Source organism: Leucopleurus acutus (assembly GCF_964270905.1).
Source record: "Leucopleurus acutus genome assembly, chromosome: 21".
Classification (NCBI taxonomy): domain Eukaryota; kingdom Metazoa; phylum Chordata; class Mammalia; order Artiodactyla; family Delphinidae; genus Leucopleurus; species Leucopleurus acutus.
In genome coordinates this window covers 10485349-10502592 of record NC_139163.1, presented here as the reverse complement: position 1 = coordinate 10502592, position 17244 = coordinate 10485349, and the positions used below count along the sequence as shown (strand labels likewise).

General features: G+C 53.2%; 1 protein-coding gene across 1 annotated transcript in view; it reads left to right on the top strand.

Moving 5' to 3' along the window:
- Positions 1-6503, top strand: part of ARHGEF10 (Rho guanine nucleotide exchange factor 10) — a gene marked incomplete at its 3' end in the record, with an annotated part of 71019 nt that extends 64516 nt beyond the window's left edge. The window contains exons 28-29 of the mRNA XM_082863902.1: positions 3201-3323; positions 5992-6503. Coding sequence (XP_082720028.1) covers positions 3201-3323; positions 5992-6503 — 635 coding nt within the window. The remainder of the gene's footprint in view (positions 1-3200; positions 3324-5991) is intronic.
- Positions 6504-17244: the final 10741 nt, after the last annotated feature.

Sequence of the window (17244 nt, the reverse complement as noted above, 5' to 3'; positions counted from 1 at the left end):
GAGGACAGCGGGGTTTCCGGAGAGCGTGCATCACACAGCGGCCAGCTCCCTTGCCCCTTCGTGTTGATAACTCACTTCTGGCCCAGGCCAACTGCAGCCTTTGTCGGCATCTCTGCCCCGCCCCTCCCGCCTCGCCTCCCCCTTCGATGCTGAGTGGGTGGCCCCTCTGCCTGCAGCTTGGCCAGCTCAGAAGGCCACAGCTGGTGCTTCCACAAGGAGTAGCCTGGACACCTCTCAGCAGCTCTGTCTGCAGACCCTCCGGAATGGGAAAATCTCCACGTTCCCTAATTACCATTCAGTTAAACTTTCATATGTGAAATTAAAGATGAATCCTAGACTACTTTGAAAATGGAACAAACCATCATTCACTGGAACTGACGGCTTTCAAACCAGTTAGAAAGAAAAACATCCCAGTTTTCCCTGCTTTCGCGTTTGTTACGATGAAGTGAAGGTCTGGGGGTGTCCTCCCAGGAGCACCTCCCAGAAGCCCCGGGGTTGTTTCCGTTGGTCTTTCCCACCGACCATGTAGTTTTTCCCCTTCTCGTCATGTTTCGTAACCTTTCCCCACACGGTGACTTTTCCCTATCCCGACGCCACACAGGGCACCTTCTGTACCTTTGAATTGTTTTGTCCTTTCTCTTTAGAGAGATCCACTTCTGGAGAGAGTTTCTTTACAGAGACTAGAGAGTTTCCCAGATTTTCACTGCATATAACGTAACACAGATGTAAAAGCTGGAGACAGGATGAAAAGTCAGATGTTCCTAATATGCTATTTACAGGCAAAGAGGCGGGAAAATTCCTAAGGGGGATAGAAGGTCACTTTCAAAATGCATTTATGAATGAAAATAAGTAGTAAACTTTTATCCTTTGTAATTTGAAAGTAAGATCTTCTTAATGTTTTTATTAGTGGTTGGAAATATTTCACATATTTTACGAGGATCTGTTAATCCTCACTGTGGAGGTGGGCTGTTTGAAATTCCCTTTTCCTCATTAGTTTTCTTTAAAGCCAAGAGGTAGATTAAAAGTATTTCAGATGCTTCTTTAATAGTCCTAGGCCGATATTTTAAAAATGATATATTCTCTGTGAAAGAAAATTTAACTCACAAATTCCTTTTTTGGAGAAGAATTAAAGGAAACTCAGTTTCCCAGACCAAAATATTTCAGGACGATCAAATAAATCACAAAACAGTTTATTCATACAAACAGTTTTTGCTTATATGCAGGACTTGGCTACCAAAATGAGGGTGTGGGTGGACTTAAATGATATAAAAACCCACAGCCAACCTCGGAACCGAGGCCTGAGACCACGTCATGAGAGTCTGCTTGTTTTTATTGTTGCCAGTACTTTCGTGTGTTAAAAAGGAAATTTATTCACATCTAGGACCACAGGACTATACCACTGCCCCAGTTTCTGTATTCCTTCCAGGAGGGTGGCTTCAGAAAGCGGCTGCAAAAGGGAAATAATAGCTCTGTCCCCTGTCCATCCCGTTGTCATGACATTCTCCACGTTGGTGTTGAGAAGTAAGATATCCAGATGGAATGTAACCTGCCGCCCCTGTGCACCAGGGTAGTGGCGGAGGCCGTACGTCACTGGAACAAAACAAAACAGAGCAGTGAGCCAGTTCCAAAAGTCGCCTCCACCAGCTGCTTCCACCAAAGGTTCCCAGAGGGTTGGAGAGGAGGGTCTCCGCTTTGCGGGTTTGCTTTCTGTCTCGAGCGTAGCTGTGGGGAATCTTTAGGTCACGTGGCATCAAGTGAGGCTTCTGCTCTGGAAGGCACACCCGTGTGTCCTGGGACGTTCCCTGGTCCCTGGAGCTCCTCTCCGAAGGGCTGCCCCACGATGGGACCACCTGCCCCTGGATAGCAATCGTTGTGAGCTGTGCCCAGAGCTGTGTTTCTAAATGGCTTCTGCAGTTCTCCCTGGCGTTTGGAAATGGCAGCTCCCGGCCCAGGTGTAGACAGACATGCAGGTCCCAGGCGTCTCTAAAGCCCCAGCTGCTTCCACGGGCACGCATTTGGATGAACTTAATACATTAGCTTTTCTTCAAAAAATATGCCTGTATTTAGAGGTAAAACCAGATCTTTAGTTTTTGTAGCTGTTGTCTCGGTTTGGCTTCAGTGTTCCGTTGCCTAAATAATCATAAACTAACTTCAGTGGGCGTGGTGACCTGCCTTTGGCTTTGGTGTTGAGACCATTTGTTTTCATGCTTTTTATCTAAGATGAACTTAGGTCAAACACAGAGATACTGAAAGTGACTCGTTTCCAGAGAGCAGAAGAACCCAGCTGTTTCGAAGCGCCCTCCATGCCTTCCTGGGAGCAGCCGCGTAACCCTTCTCTGCTCTCGAGCCTGAGCGCCGAGCAGAGACGCCAGGAGGGGCTTAAAGCCCCTGTCGAAGGTGGTGGTGCTGTGGGCAGGGTCAGGGCAGGGGTGCGGTGCTCGGGGCCCAGACTCAGTCCCTGAGACGAGTCACGGGGAGGCACGCACCTTCCCCTCCACTTCCTAACGTTGTCAGGCTGACCCACCTCTCTGGGCCTCAGAGCCTCGACTGCAGAACAAAACAAAACAAGGCAGAGCGAACAGCCAGAAGCTCCAAAGCCCTTGGACTCCAGCGTTGGGTGTCCGCGCCTCCCGGACTTTCCCACCGAGGCCGTGAGGGGTCTCCTTCCGACGGAGCCTTTGGGTGCTCGCTTGCGTCTCTCCCCTGTGATGCTGAGCGCGGGCTGCGCTGGGAGCCCGTCCTACCTGCGAGGTTCCCTCTTACCTGCCTAGGTGGGCTCTTGCGCACACGGGGCTGCCGTCTGACATGCATGTGTGTGCGTGTGTGTGTACGTGTGTGTGTGCAGCTCTGCCTGGAAGTGGATGATTTACGTGGACGGTTCGGGGCGGGAGTGTGTGATCGGCTCTGGAAGGGCCGCGCCAGCGGTGCTGAGAGCACCGTGCACGTGTCCTGAGGCCGTGGCCGTGCTCTGCCGGGGTGCAGCCAGGACGCCCCCCAGATCTCTCTCTTGCTCGTCCGGCTGAAGGAGCCGCGGTGTGTGGCTAGGGCTCCGGTGACACCCGCTGGCCGGGAGGGCTCGGGGCTGCCCGGGGAGCATTCTGGCGGGTCTGTAGGGTTTCTGGGCAGTTCCCGGGGCCCCTGCCCCAGCGTGTGGGCTGCAGGGGCCAGACTGCGGGGCACAAGTCTCTCCTGTCCCCCAGGACACCAGCGGCTGTCTGTGACCAGCCTGCTCGTCTGCCACGGCCTGCTGATGGTTGGCACCAGCCTGGGCGTCGTGGTGGCCCTGCCTGTCCCTCGTCTGCAGGGGATCCCCAAGGTGACCGGTGAGTGCACCCCCCGAGTGCCTGCGTCTCCCGGGCCTCTGTCCTGTACTGTACTCTCGTCAAGCCCATGGGTCTGTGGTCAGCTGTGTCTTTGCTTAAACAGTGTAAATTACTTAGGTGGCTTTCTCTCTCCCTTCGTCCCTTCCTTTTTCCTTCCTTTCTTTCCTACTATAAAGACTATGTCTATTAATTTGAATCATCAGGTCATACTTTTGTCTTCCTGTTTCTGACATCAGTGGTCCAGGGAGACCCTTATCCCCAGGACGTGTTTTCACGTTACCTTTTTTGCCACCTGTTGGTTTTGATCATTCTGTACAGTTTTGCTCAGTGAAAATGGATGCTTTTTTATGTTTTGCAAAGAAAGAGGCCCAGCATCTGAGAAAGCTCAGTTGTGCTGTTTTGCAGTGTTGCGGGGAGCTCAAATGGGCACAGCCTTTTTGGAAAGCACTTTGGTGTTTAGGACTTGAAGATGCTTTTGCGTCAGGAGTCAGGGTTTCCAATTCAGGAAATTCTGTCTCGTGAAGCAGCCAACTCTAGGAATAAACCATGATTCAGAAAGAACAGGAAACGGCCTAAACATCCAAAACTAGGAGTAGGGAGACGCCTAAGACAGTGGTCGCGTTGCCATTTTAGAACGTAACACAGCCAGTGCAAATGATGTTTGCAGAGAGCTTGGAATGATACAGAGAAATGTTAATTCTGTGAGTTAAGTAAAACCAAGATCTTAAAATTTTATGTCGATTATGTAATAACTCTCAGAGAAAAAGATTTGTAGGAAACTCATTGAAATGTTAATAAAGATCTCTGTCTATAGTTTCTTCCTACTGTCAGCGCTGGACTATTTCACTCTGACCGCAGGCAGCCCTTCCTTCCCTCAACAAGCTCTCACGGGTCTACTGCAAATAGGTCTGCGCTTTAGATAAATTCCTATTTTGTCAGTGATCCACCTGTTAGGATCACGGAATTCCAACTTGGTTTATTCATTTCTTAACTGCTGTCTTCGTTATGACCTGCCTGTGATACATGCAGAAGCTACGTGGTGACTACGGGCAGTTTGAGTGGTAAAGGCCCAGGAGTCAGAAGCCCTTCCCGTCACAGCTGGGGACCCTTCTCCCCGACAACCAAACATAGCCGTTCTCCTGCTGGGTCTCATGTCACCGTTCCATTGGTTTTTCTCCATAGTTTTGCTAACTTGTACCTTTTTTAAAAAAGAAGTCTTTAATTGTGCCATTTTCACAGTTTCTATCATTGTCTCGTCGTGTATGTATTCCTCTCCGACTGATTTCTTTCCACGTTATTTCTGAGGCGCATCCTTGTTGGTCACGTGACCGTAGCTCATGCGTGTCACTGCTCTGTAGCGTGGCTTTGTTCCCCATGTGACGTACAGTGGGTATTTAGTTGTTTCCTGTTCTGTGTGTTACGTGCTATGCCTCTGTGGGGGTTCCTCTGGCCACCCCTTCTCATAGGGACTCGGGTTCCTCTGGCTGTGTGTCCGGGAGGGGACCACAGGTGTGTAGGAAACACTCACATTCAGGTTCACCCGGTGATGCTGGGATGTTCCCCTGGGCTGTCGCGTCAGATCGCACCTCCATGCCCGGTGTCTGGGCGTCCCCATCCCTTCACCCTCCCCCAGTACCCGCTGTTGGTGGAGTTCTTGACTTGTCCTTCAGCTCATGGAGGAAGTCACCTCGCCCAGCTGAGGAATCCTGTAACGTCCTCTGCTTCGGCCAGAGTGGGAGGGAGGTGCTAGGGCCCTGTTTCAGCCTCAAAGCATTTGGTGAAAAGGGCATCTATCCCCCATTTCTGTCACCTCACCTGCGAGGCACTTAAAAATGGACATCCCGTTCCCGCCTGACCCTTGGAGTCCCGGTGTTATGGGGGAGTCTGCATTTCATAAAAAAGGCCTACAGGGAGTTTCTGGTGCTTCTTTTAAAATTGAATTCACATCACCCTTGAACTGAAGAGCCCCCATTTTAATCGATACCATAGGACTAACTTATTCTAAACCACAGAATCTTTTTAAAGTGAAAAATGGCAGGAAACTACTTATAGTTTAGGCATCTTATTCCTAGCATTGACATGTTTTTCAGGCATTTAAGTTTTTTGTTTTGTTTTGTTTTTGTTTTTTTTTTTTTGTGGCGGTATGCGGGCCTCTCACTGCTGTGGCCTCTCCCGTTGCGGAGCACAGGCTCCGGACGCGCAGGCTCAGCGGCCATGGCTCACGGGCCCAGCCGCTCCGCGGCATGTGGGATCTTCCCGGACCGGGGCACGAACCCGCGTCCCCTGCATCGGCAGGGGGACTCTCAACCACTGCGCCACCAGGGAAGCCCCAGGCATTTAAGTTTTTAAAACCAAGATTTAGGGAAACGTTTCCTAAATATATTATCTTAGAGCAGGCAAGAAGGCATTTATACAGAGAACAGGAAAATATCTACTTTATCCCTTTAAAAGTACCACGCAAGTACCAGAACTGAGATACCAATGACGAAAACCACAGTTGTATTTTAGACCATGGTTTTGAGAGCATTCTTGGACTTCACTAGAAATCCACGAGAACGTGGTCTGGAAGCTGTTTTCGCTCTGAGCAGTCGAGTACAGGGTTTTGCCGTGTGGACGGGGGGTGCCCGGGGCCCTGCCCGGCATGCGGAGCCCTGCTGTGCCCTTTCAGGTCGAGGCCTGGTCTCCTACCATGCTCACAACGGACCCGTCAAGTTCCTGGTCGTGGCCACAGCCGCCTCCAAGGCAGACAGAGACAAGCCCAGGGACAGCCCGCCCCCTGGTGCCGACCCCCAGGATGAAGACCAGAGGGACACGCTCCCCGGTGAGGGGCCCAGGCCCTGCCCGAGCCGCAGCGGCCCCGACGCCGTCTGGCTGGGGGTTTCGCTGGGCTCCCTCGCCCAGGCCAGCGACGTCTCCTCTACGTCTGGGTCCCCGACGCCTTCCCAGGGCTCGGGCTCCCTGGGGCCCCGCTCAGAGGAGAGCTTCGTCCAGGACCCCCTGCGGCTCCCCTGCAGCTCCCCCGGCCGAGGGCGGCGGGCCAGGAAGGCCAAGGCCAGCTCCGTGCTGGTGGCCTGCGGGGGACAGGGCCACCGGCGGGTGAGCAGGAAGGCCAGGCAGCAGCGGCCGGAGGAGTTGGCCTCGTCCGTCATGGTCTGGCAGATCCCCCTGCTGAATGTGTGAGCCAGGGTCAAGATTCGGGGGTGGCCTTTCAGCCAAGTCACACACCCCGAGCGGTCCCGCTGCATCTGCGCTGGCTGGGCGTGAATCGCCAGCCGTCTCGGGGCCGAAAAGTGCAATATCGTCAAGGCGGCATCTCCGGCAGCCCCTCCCTCCACCCCAGGCAGGGGAGCCCCGTGTGAACGCGCGTGAGGAAGGGGAGTGGACGCCGTGTTTGAGTGGGTGGGGGTCCCGGGAGGATGCTCCCCCTCTGACCCCCGTGGTCCTTAATAAACACGGGATGCTGCAGACCTGTTCTCGTAGCCTGTCACCTAGAGAACTCGCAGACTCAGAACTCACGGGGAAATACAGCATATTCACTGGTGGAGGGGTTTATTAACAATTCTTAAAGTAATTGTACTTGATTCAGATTCACTACTTTTATTTATATTGTATATCTTTTAACTCCAGAATAGAATTTGTAACAATGAAGAAAGCCACGTAACACATACCAGGCTGGGTGGTGTTATGTGCTTTCTGAGTTGAACTGAGTTTTCCAAAGTGGTATAATGCGTGTACTGTATATTTTTAACAAAGTAGTATTTTATATCGCATTTTTCTATTAAAAAAATTAACAAAGTTTTAGGCACTATGTTATATGTAACGTTTCACAAATAACGTTTGCTTTGAACCAAAATCCTCAATGCCTGTCAACATTTAGACTCAAACGTCAATGCCAAAATACCCACGTTGGAGATGTGTGTGTTTTAGTGTCTCAGGAGACGTAGAAGGTGTCTTGGTCCATCCTTTCCCGCTGTGTTTGCATCTGTCGACCAGGAGCGCTTCTAGCTTTGAATGCATGTCCTGAAGGATGCATGGTGCTGGTCAGGGTGGGCGCCGGTGCTGGCGGCGGACACAGGACACAGGAAAGGTGGCCCTTGGTCGGCAGACTGGCACTTAGGGCCCCTTCTGCGGGCGTCGTGCATGAGTGATCCGTGAGTTCGCTGTGCTCCACGTGTTATCTATCAATGTTCTACTTACTGGATGGTTAAGAAAAACAATGCAGGTCCACCCGAGATTAATGTCTCAGCACTTTACAGGTGACTAAAAATGCTAATTTTATGACTGCCAAATATTTTCCAAGGTGCATGTGTGCCCCCATGTGAAAGAAATATCTCCCCGAGCCTTCCTTAAACTATTAGCTGCTATCTTATTTCATGAATAAAGTCTTTTTATTTAAAAATACAATATCGTGAGTTGCCTTTTTTCCTGTGAAACGCAAAGGGGCAGTTAGGTTCGAGGGACGGTCAGGTGGTCCTTTCCAATGTGGCATCCCCACGTGCTGGTTTGGGAGTTTCCGTGTGGATTCCAGAGACGGGCACAATGTACGTGTCAAAGAGCGCTTTGAATCCCATGTCGGTGCTGAGAAACTCTCTAGAGGCGCGTGTACTTGCCAGTCTTTATTTTGAGTGACGTCATGAGTTGAATTAGTTTAATATAAAATATGAAGAGGAGTGTCTAAAGTCAGTTCCATATTGTTCGCACTGATTAAAAATATACAGTTTCTCCGTGTTTTCAGTGTCCACATAAAACAGAAGTACTTGGATATGCCTTTTACTTAAACCTTGATGCTCAAAGACTGTTTGGTCTTCATCAGTACCTCAAAAAACTCAACTTACCAGTACCACATTTTCTTACGGGATAAATAAGTAAACAATGAAAATAGTGCCAGCTCTATTACGTTGTAGTGCCAATAGTGCCAATATTACGTTGTAATATTGGTGACGTATTCAGGAAAGCCTTGCTGTCACTCACGCCCATCTGTCGCCCATCTGTCACTTCACCAGGTTTTACTTTCCAGCTGTGTGGTGAAGCTTTCAATATCGCTTTATTCTATTCCCATCTTTTAATTAAAGTGTGAGTAGTCACTCCCGGGACCTGGCCCTGCCGAGAGGCCCTGGTTCCAGCGCGGGGAGGGACGCCGTGCCTTTTGAACCTGCAGTGCTCACAGCAGGAGTCTGGACCCTGGAGCCCGGAGAGGAGGTTTCCTTCCAGACGGTCTCTTTTCGGTGACAGGACTCCGGGCCTGAACAGAGTTCATGCTGGTCTGGAGGACTCCCTGAATTAGTACGTGTAACTGCTTCTCTCTCCGACAAGCTGCGGGAAATGGGATTCTTTGCAAGTGGAATCATCTGATTTGATTCTCTAAATCACGTCCCAAAGTATCTTTTTCTGTAAATATTTTCATATATTGAATTTGATAAAAATGTTCTAGATCCTGAGGACAGAGGGATAATTTATAGCCGCAGTTTTCTCACCTGTCAAATGGACATAATTTAAGCCCTAGCGACTGCACGTTTTTTTGGTGGCTTTTAGATTTATACACGCGTGAAAGCATTTCATAAAACTGGGTATTTTTCAGGCATAAAGCTTCCAAAGTAGCGGGAGCTCTGCATTGACATAGACCCGCCATCAGATGCCAGGTCACGGCTCCTGAGGGAAGCAGTGTGTAGAGATCGCAGCCACTTCACTTACTTTCTTTAAAAAAAAAACTGAGTGAGGGCTTCCCTGGTGGCGCAGTGGTTGAGAGTCCGCCTGCCGATGCAGGGGACGCGGGTTCGTGCCCCGGTCCGGGAGGATCCCACGTGCCGCAGAGCGGCTGGGCCCGTGAGCCATGGCCGCTGAGCCTGCGCGTCCGGAGCCTGTGCTCCGCAACGAGAGAGGCCACAGTGGTGAGAGGCCCGCATACCGCAAAAAAAACCCAAGAAACAGTGAATATGGAAGAAAAACTGAGTAGATGATTGCGTGGTACTCTTCTGGAAGTTTCCTTACCCGTGTGTCAGTTCTATCCGGGCCCAGGGCGTTTCCTGCTCCCTGGGAAACCTCTTCTCCCTTCATCCCCTCCGCCACCCTGCGGACGGGCTCACACACCCCTGCGGCCCCTGCCCAAGGCCCCAGCGGGTGCCGTGCGTTTGTTGGGCTGGCAGCGCCGCCCTCAGAGTCTGAAAGAATTAACCCCTGCAAAGCGGGTTAGTGAGTTCTTTGCTGCCTGACAGCTTCTGGGAGTTGAAAGCACATTTCTGCAGCATCTTAATGGGGGAAATGCCATCCTGGTCCTTCCAGGTGGATTCCTGGTGCCTCTTTTGCCTTCCGGGCCCGTATCTGGCGACACTTCTGCCTGGTTCTGGTAAGAACAGGCCGAGTCCTGGTTCCGAGGTAGACAGGGGCCGAGTCAGGGCAGAAGCTTCCATGTTGTCACGTGTAAATGGAAGGCTGTGACCCTGGAGCTTCGCCTGTCCCCCGGGCCCCCCTGCAGTGCAGGGCCCAGGGCAGCTCATTGCAGCCTCGCAGACACGGGGCCAGGACCGCTGTGCTCACATCCCTCAGCAGATGGACACTGGTTTGGAGAAGGGCCAGCGGGCTGGGCCGGGCAGCGGGGAGGCCGGTTGGTGGGTGCACTGAGGCTGCAGGAGATGCCAGCAGAGGGGCTGGAGTAGGCCCGCGTCCTTCCCCGAAGTTACCAGATCTTGGATGACAGGGCTGGACTCACCGAGGAGGAAGGAGGGAGACAAGGGCTGGAGCCTCTACTGGGAGACTGGGGCGTGGCCAGGACTGTGTGACCGTCTGCCTGGAGCCCAGCCAGGGCACGGAGCAGGGAGACCAAGGGCTGGGAGCACAGACCTCAGAAAAGCCGCCCACGGAAATCGGGGATCCAGGAGCTCTTCCCTCAGTGTTTCCTGCCACTTGCTGCGATAATCGAGCACCCGTTACCGCGGCTTGCCTCCTGGAAATTCCGAACCCGGTTGCGTCCACCTGCATGCAGAGGGTCTTGGTAAGTCGGGTTCACGTAGACCACCTTGTCTGGCGTGTACAGCCAAGGATGTAGGGCTGCCTTCTAGGGGATGACCTTCCTGAGTGTGCGGGATGTTGTTTGCTGCCTGACGGCAAAGCCAGGGTGTGTGTGGAGCGCAGGCAGCAGGCTGGGGGCAGCAAAACCGAGGCCTAGGCGGTGGGGGCCTGCCCAGAGCCAGCGGAGCCCCGGGAAGGGATGCTGCAAGACTCTGAGAAGCAGCCAGGAAGCCTTCTTCCCCGGCGTCCACAGGAGAGTTGTCAGGGCCGGACACCTGCGCCAGGCGAGGAAGGGAACAGCGCGTGTGCTGCTCCAGTCCGTAAGTAATGGGGGAGTTACCTTTATCTTCTTCTGCTCATCAAAAATAATTGCTGCTTTTCTTTTTTAGTGCTAGCGTACGGGATTCCTGTCTGTCTTCAGTTCAGTGGTTCTCAATCGGGGTGAACTGGCCCCGGGGGCCATGGGGCAGTGTCTGGTCACCACCCGTGCGGGCGTGAGTGCCACAGGCACCCAGAGCATAGCAGCCAGGGATGCTGCCAGACACCCGGCAGGGCACAGGACACCCCGAACGTCCCCGGGGCTGAGGTCAGGTCCCGGAGGTTCCTTCTTGTTTCCTTCCAGCCCATTGCAGACATCACACAGTGTGGTGTCTTTTGTGATGTGAACATACAGGATTCCCGTTCTGTTCCCAGATGTCCCCGACTTCTCACTGGTCTGTCTCATTTTAGCACTGTTATTCTAATTTGAGTATAAAAATAACTTGTTTAGGTCCTGAAACAGAACTTTTCCTACAGACTAACAGGTGTGAACAGGGGCAAACAGCCCACATTCAAACACCCTTACTTAAATTGGTCTTTAAGCAAGATTCACTGTAATGGCTAGTCTAGAGCCTGAAGAAGATACAGATTCATACTTGGCCAAGAGAGAGAAAGGAAACCCGTGCTGGCAGGAGACACCTTAATATACGCTATTTTAAGCAAGTTCAGCGTACGCGTATCCCGATGTACGCAAGCGACGGACGTGAGCTCTGGCTTCCCACATGCACTCACGATAGACGCGCTGTTGAATTCCTCAAGCACAGAACGTGTTTAGACGAGGATCCTCCGCCTAGACTTCGTGTCTCCCCAGGGTCCACGGTTGACATCAGGGGCTGTGAATTTCCAGAAAGAATATGCTGACCGCCACGCTCTGGGCTGCATCCCCGCCCCGGGAGAAAGGTCCATCCCACCGTCCAAACTGACGATCAGGAAACTACGTGAAGCCACCTTCCTGGTGCGTGAAGTTTGTGTTGCGTCTGAATTCCATTTCAGTTAGTTTTCTAGAAACACAAACCGGGGTAAGAACACAGGCTTTACTGCTGTGTTTACCACACGTCCAGCCAGGGGCTCGTTACTTCTTAGAACCTCCGTCTTCTCATCCGTACACAGAGTTAGTAGAAGCTGCCTTACGGAGTTGGCAGGAGATTTAGATGAAACAACGGCTGGAGGGTCTTCATTCAGTGCCTGGCGTACAGTCGGTATCAATACGGAGCAGCTGTTTCTCTTCGTTCTGTTTTCTCTGGACCTGCAGTCCTGTAATTCACGATTATCCTCATGAGCCCATCAGTTTCTCCTCTATTTAGATGTTTTCACCCTTTCAACCCATACATGGTGGTTGTGTGCAGTGGGCCAGGCCCTGTGCTGGGGGTTCAGGGCAGGTGGGCCTCTCCCCGACCCGGCTGACGTGCTGTCCCCACTGGGCTGTTCACTTCACTTCTTGAACAAGCCGCATCTCAGTAACTTCTCATGCTGGATGAATGATGGCCCCAAAGGTGTCCACATTCTCGTCATCCACTACTGTGAATATGTTACCTTGTGTGGCAAAAGGTACTTTGCAACTGCAACTAATTACAGATCTTGGGATGAGAATTTGATCTGGGCCATCTGGCTGTCCTGTGTCGTCACAGGGGTCCTTATAGGAGAGAGGCGGGAGGGTCGGGGCCAGAGAAGGAGACCTGATGACAGAACAGGTCAGAGAGAGCTTTGACGGTGCTGCCTGCCAGCTTTGATACGGATGGAGGTGCTACAGGCCCTTCTAGATGCTGGAAGAGCAAGGACACGGATTCTCCCCAGACTCTCCAAGCAGAACTGGCCCTGCCGACATGTTGATTTCAGCCTGACGAGACCCGCGTTGGGTTTCTAACCTGCAGAACTGTAAGGCATAGACTTATCTTGTTTTAAGCCACTGAATTCATGGCAGTTTGTCTGAGCAGCCACAGGGAACCATACAGTCCTGTAGACTAAAGAAATGTTCCGTTTCCATAGGAATAGACACCATGGAGGGGTAGTCAGCGGGGCCACACTGGGCCGGTCTCCGGGGAGTCTGGGGAAGCCCCCACCCCCATTTTGCACCGTTGCTGAGAACAGAAGCCCGCCAGTGTGGAGGGAGGCCTGTCACCAGGAAACGTTGTCCGAGGTGTCCTCCTTAGGCCCGGGTGCAAGAGTGAGGATGGGAGGCTGCTTTCCCCTGCGGGTACAGGTGCACCTGGGGCGGCTCACTTGATCTCTGCTAACGAGGGCCGGGGTCTTTCCAGGCTCGGGAAACGTTCCCTACCCTCCTGCCTTCTGCAGCGAGGGAGGGGGTGGGGGCCCCAGGGCAGCAGGACACCCCGAGGGCATCCAGCCCCTCCCCTGGGCACACACAGCTCTCCTCGGCCCTGCCCATGTCCGGTGCCCGAGGACAAGGCCAGAACCCGGATGCAGGCTGAGGTCCCTGAGACGGGAGGTGTGATCAGGAAGCTTGCCCAGGCGCCCGAACCCCCAGCCCCTCAGCGCCGCAGCCCCGCCTGCTGCGTTTCACCCGCGGGGCGACCCCGGGGGGCCGGTCGGGTCCCAGTGAGTCCTTTGACGGGCTCTCCAGTTCCTGGGGGGCCTAAGGGCAGGCTGGCTGCTGTCCTGGGCAGGGGTAGGCCTTGCTCGGCAGCAGGACCGGAGGAGGGGTTCCTAGACGGGGCGTAAGGCAAGGCCTGCTGACTGGGGGCTGATTCGGGGAGCGGTGACAGCCGAGGGACTAGACGTTCAGCAGCGTTCCCGTGGGGCTTATTCTCCAAACAAACCTGTCAAAAATAAGCACATTTCCTGTTTCTTTCCAGTGATAAAAGCAAAACCACATACTTTCAGGGGGAGATAAGAAAAAGCACAGAGAACGAAATACTCCGGCATAGATGGTCCTATATGGTGTATGACCTTCAGCTCTTCTCTAAGGCTGAGCTATGGCCTGTGTGTGTCCCCCCAGTCCATACCCCAGTGGGATGGTGTCAGGAGGGGGGCGCTCAGGAAGGTGGTGAAGTCATGAGGGGGGGGCCGTGATGGGATTTGTGTCCTTAGAGGAAGAGGAGGACACCCGGAGTGTGCTGGCTCCCTGCCGAGTGAGGACACAGGGAGAGGGTGCCGTCCAGACCTCCAGACCTCCAGGACCCTGGTCCTGGCCGCCAGGACCGTGAGAAAGGACGAAGAGAAACAGTCGTATTTCACCACAGCCCGAGCCGACAAAGACAGGGCGTGATGTAAATATGCAGCTACAAACACGGTTTGAAAAGTGTTGTCCGGGCTTCCCTGGTGGCGCAGTGGTTGGGAGTCCGCCTGCCGATACAGGGGACGCGGGTTCGTGCCCCGGTCTGGGAGGATCCCACATGCCGCGGAGCGGCTGGGCCCGTGAGCCATGGCCGCTGAGCCTGCGCGTCCGGAGACTGTGCTCTGCAGCGGGAGAGGCCACAACAGTGAGAGGCCCGCGTACCGCACAAAAGAAAAAAAAAAAAAAAAAGTGTTGTCCACGCAGCACCTGTGTGCTGGGAGCTGGGTTTGCAGAGGAGACCTTGGTGGGGGGACGGACCCGGAACCAGATAACTTTGGGCCGGCGCACCAGCGCAGCACTGAAGCTCTGAACAGAGATGTGGGCACAGAGCGGGTGGGAAGCCCCCAGAAGCGGCTTCACCAAGGGGGCAGGCCTTGAGCAGAGCTGGGAGAAGGGTAGCTGAGCCCTGGGGTGGTGGTCCCGCTGGGAGAAGTGGTGACTGCAGAAGGGCCATGAGGCCTGGGAGATGCTCCCTGGGGGTGGAGGAGGGGGGGTGGGGATGAGGGCGAGGCCAGCCCTTCTCCCCCCCCACCCCTCCCCCCCCAGATTAATTCTCTTTTCTGTATTGAAAGTTCAGATAAACAAGGAGTTTATCTGATGGCTTCGAAAGCACCTGACAGGGCCTTGCTGGAAGCGTGCAGAGGCACGAACAGGATTACGGGGGTTTCCAGGAAGAACAGGCCAGGCTGGGTGGCACTGTCACCTTCGGGGCGGCAGGAAAGGGTGGCGTTTATCTGTTTATCCAGGATGGTGAGCGGAGGAGCTGTCCCGCGTCCCCTCCCACCAACCGAGTCCTCTGCCCTTGTAGCCTCAGACCTCGAGGCCACAGGACCCCCGGGGTAGGGGGGAGACACAGCAGGAGATGGGCCGGGGCCTCTGAGGCCTGAGGGAGCCCCAGCCCAGCCGGCCCTCCCTTCTCTCTGCCGCCTGGACCTTCTGCTGCAGAACAAACCGCTGGGTGGAGGTGGGGTGGCAGAGGGGAGGTGGCTGCTGGGACACACTCCTGGCGCCCGCAACTGTCCCCGGTCGGGGGGGCCCATCCTTCCCCCGCAAGAGCTGCCGGCCTGCTTCCCAGGAGGCTGAGAGCAGAAGCTGGGGGCCTGAGGGAAGCAGCAACTAATCCGTGTCCAGCACTCTTGTAAACACATCAAGGGCATCCCCACCTCCTGGAAGAAGGCCTGGGGGTTTCAAAGAGAGAGGCCTTACAAGTTTGATGTTAGCGGTTTTTCAAAAGTGTTTTCCTGGCGCCCATTTGAATCCCAGATCAGCAGGAGAGAGAGGCCCGCCTGGCCGGCTGTTAGATTTCCACGTAGATTTATTGGAAGTAGTTTAGAGCCCATTTTCAAACATTTTAACCACCAACCCCCAACTAATTTTTCACAGGTGCATTGCTTAATTCCACAATAAGACATTGTTTGGAAAGACAGGGAAATACCCACCCTGTGTGCTGCGGTCTTAGCAGGGGCGTGAAAGAGCGTCGGCTTCCCAAGGACAATTGCCCGCCTACCATCACCAGGCGTCCTTGGAGCTGGCCTGCTAAGGCGGCATGTGGCCCACTGCCCGTGTGCCGACCCCCTGCCAGGACGAAAACTGAAAGCAGTGTGTGGAAACGTGTACAGCAGTGGGACAGAATGATTGTGTGTCTAACTGAACACTAAGAACATGGCTTTGCATTCTGCATGTCATTTAAGACATTTTCTTTTTCTAGCAATTCATTTTTACCGTATTTTGGAAAGGTCAGTCTATAATAGATTGAAAACAGAAAAAAGATAACTGATTCATTACAACAGACAGTTTGAAAAGCAGTGCTTATGTAGAGAAGACACAAAACCTCTGTATTAGTTTCCCAAGGCTGCTGGAACAAAGCACCCCAAACAGGGGCTAAGACAACAGAAATGTATCCTCTCCCAGCCTGGGGCAGAAGTCTGAGGTCAAGGTGTCACAGGGCGACGCTCCCTCTGAAGGTCCAGGGGAGGGTCCTGCCTGCCTCTTCCAGGGGCTGGCGTTCGCTGGCATCCTTGGTGTCCCTGATCCCTTGGTTGTGGCCACACCACTCAGATCTGTCTTAGGCTTCACACGGCTTCCCTCTGCGTGTGTCTGTTGTGTGCCTAAATCTCCTCTTTTTATAAGAACACTGGTCCTATTGAATCAGGACCCACCGTAAGGACCTCATTTTAACTTGGCTCCCTTCAGAAAGTCTCCATCTGCAAATAAGCTCACGTTCTGAGGTCCTGGGGGTTAGGACTCCAACATTATTTTTTGGGGGGGAGAGGGACACAGTTCACCTGTAAGAACCTTTAAATTGGGGTTAACCAGAATGTACTATCAGGTAGCGGTGCTTATTTAGTTTATACTTTGAAGGATTTACCAGTTAGGCCTTTACTATGTAAAGATGACTTGAAAAATTAAAACTGTTCTGCAGTCACTGTATTGTCAGCGGGGCGCTCAGTAACACAGTGCATACCTTCTGATTTGGATTTCTGTCCTGTGTAACCTTGCAGGTCATCAAAGCCATCACTCATATTCCTTACTAGCTGACAGCAATGTGATTGAGAACAGAATTATTTGACAAGACCTACCCAGGTTCTGGGGACCCCCTTTCCGGCATAACAGCAACGGCCCGAGTCCTGGGGTCCTCCAGCCCCACCGGCATGAGCACCAGGTTTGCAGGCTGTGCTGGCCCCTTGGCCGGAGCCTCTTTTGTCCCACTCTGTCTCCTACTAGAGTTACGGGCAAGCATCATGACATTCCTGTGTGGAAACTTCCTCCAGGCTCACTGTCTGAAGTAGGAATCTTGAACCGAATGACATCTAGGGCAAGACTCCTCTCAAGATGCATATGCAGCACCCCTCCCCCCACGGGCAGTGTAAGCTCGCAGGTTCACCTTTAACTCACAGCACAAAGCGTCTTTGGGCTCGGGGCGGAAGTCCGTGTGGGAAAAGGAAGCAACAAGGTGCCCTGGGACACCAATTTTATTTTTAACGCACGGATTCCTGGTACAAGGAGGATGGTTCTCGTGCTCATAAGGCTTCTGGATTTGCTCTCTGAAGCGTGGAGTCATTCACTCATTTGGAAGGACAGTGTTTCACTGTGAATATAAGCAAGGGCTTCGGGGTTGGGCTGGAATTCCTGCGCCGCCCCACACAGAATGGAAGAGTTACATTACACCCTTTGAGAGTTAAATCTCAGCTGTCAAATGGGAGGAGGCCCCTCCTCCTGGGGTCCTGCGTGTGCGTGTGCGCGTGTGTGTGTGTCTACACCTAGTACTTTGCAGAACTCTGCCTACACTTACCTATAGATACA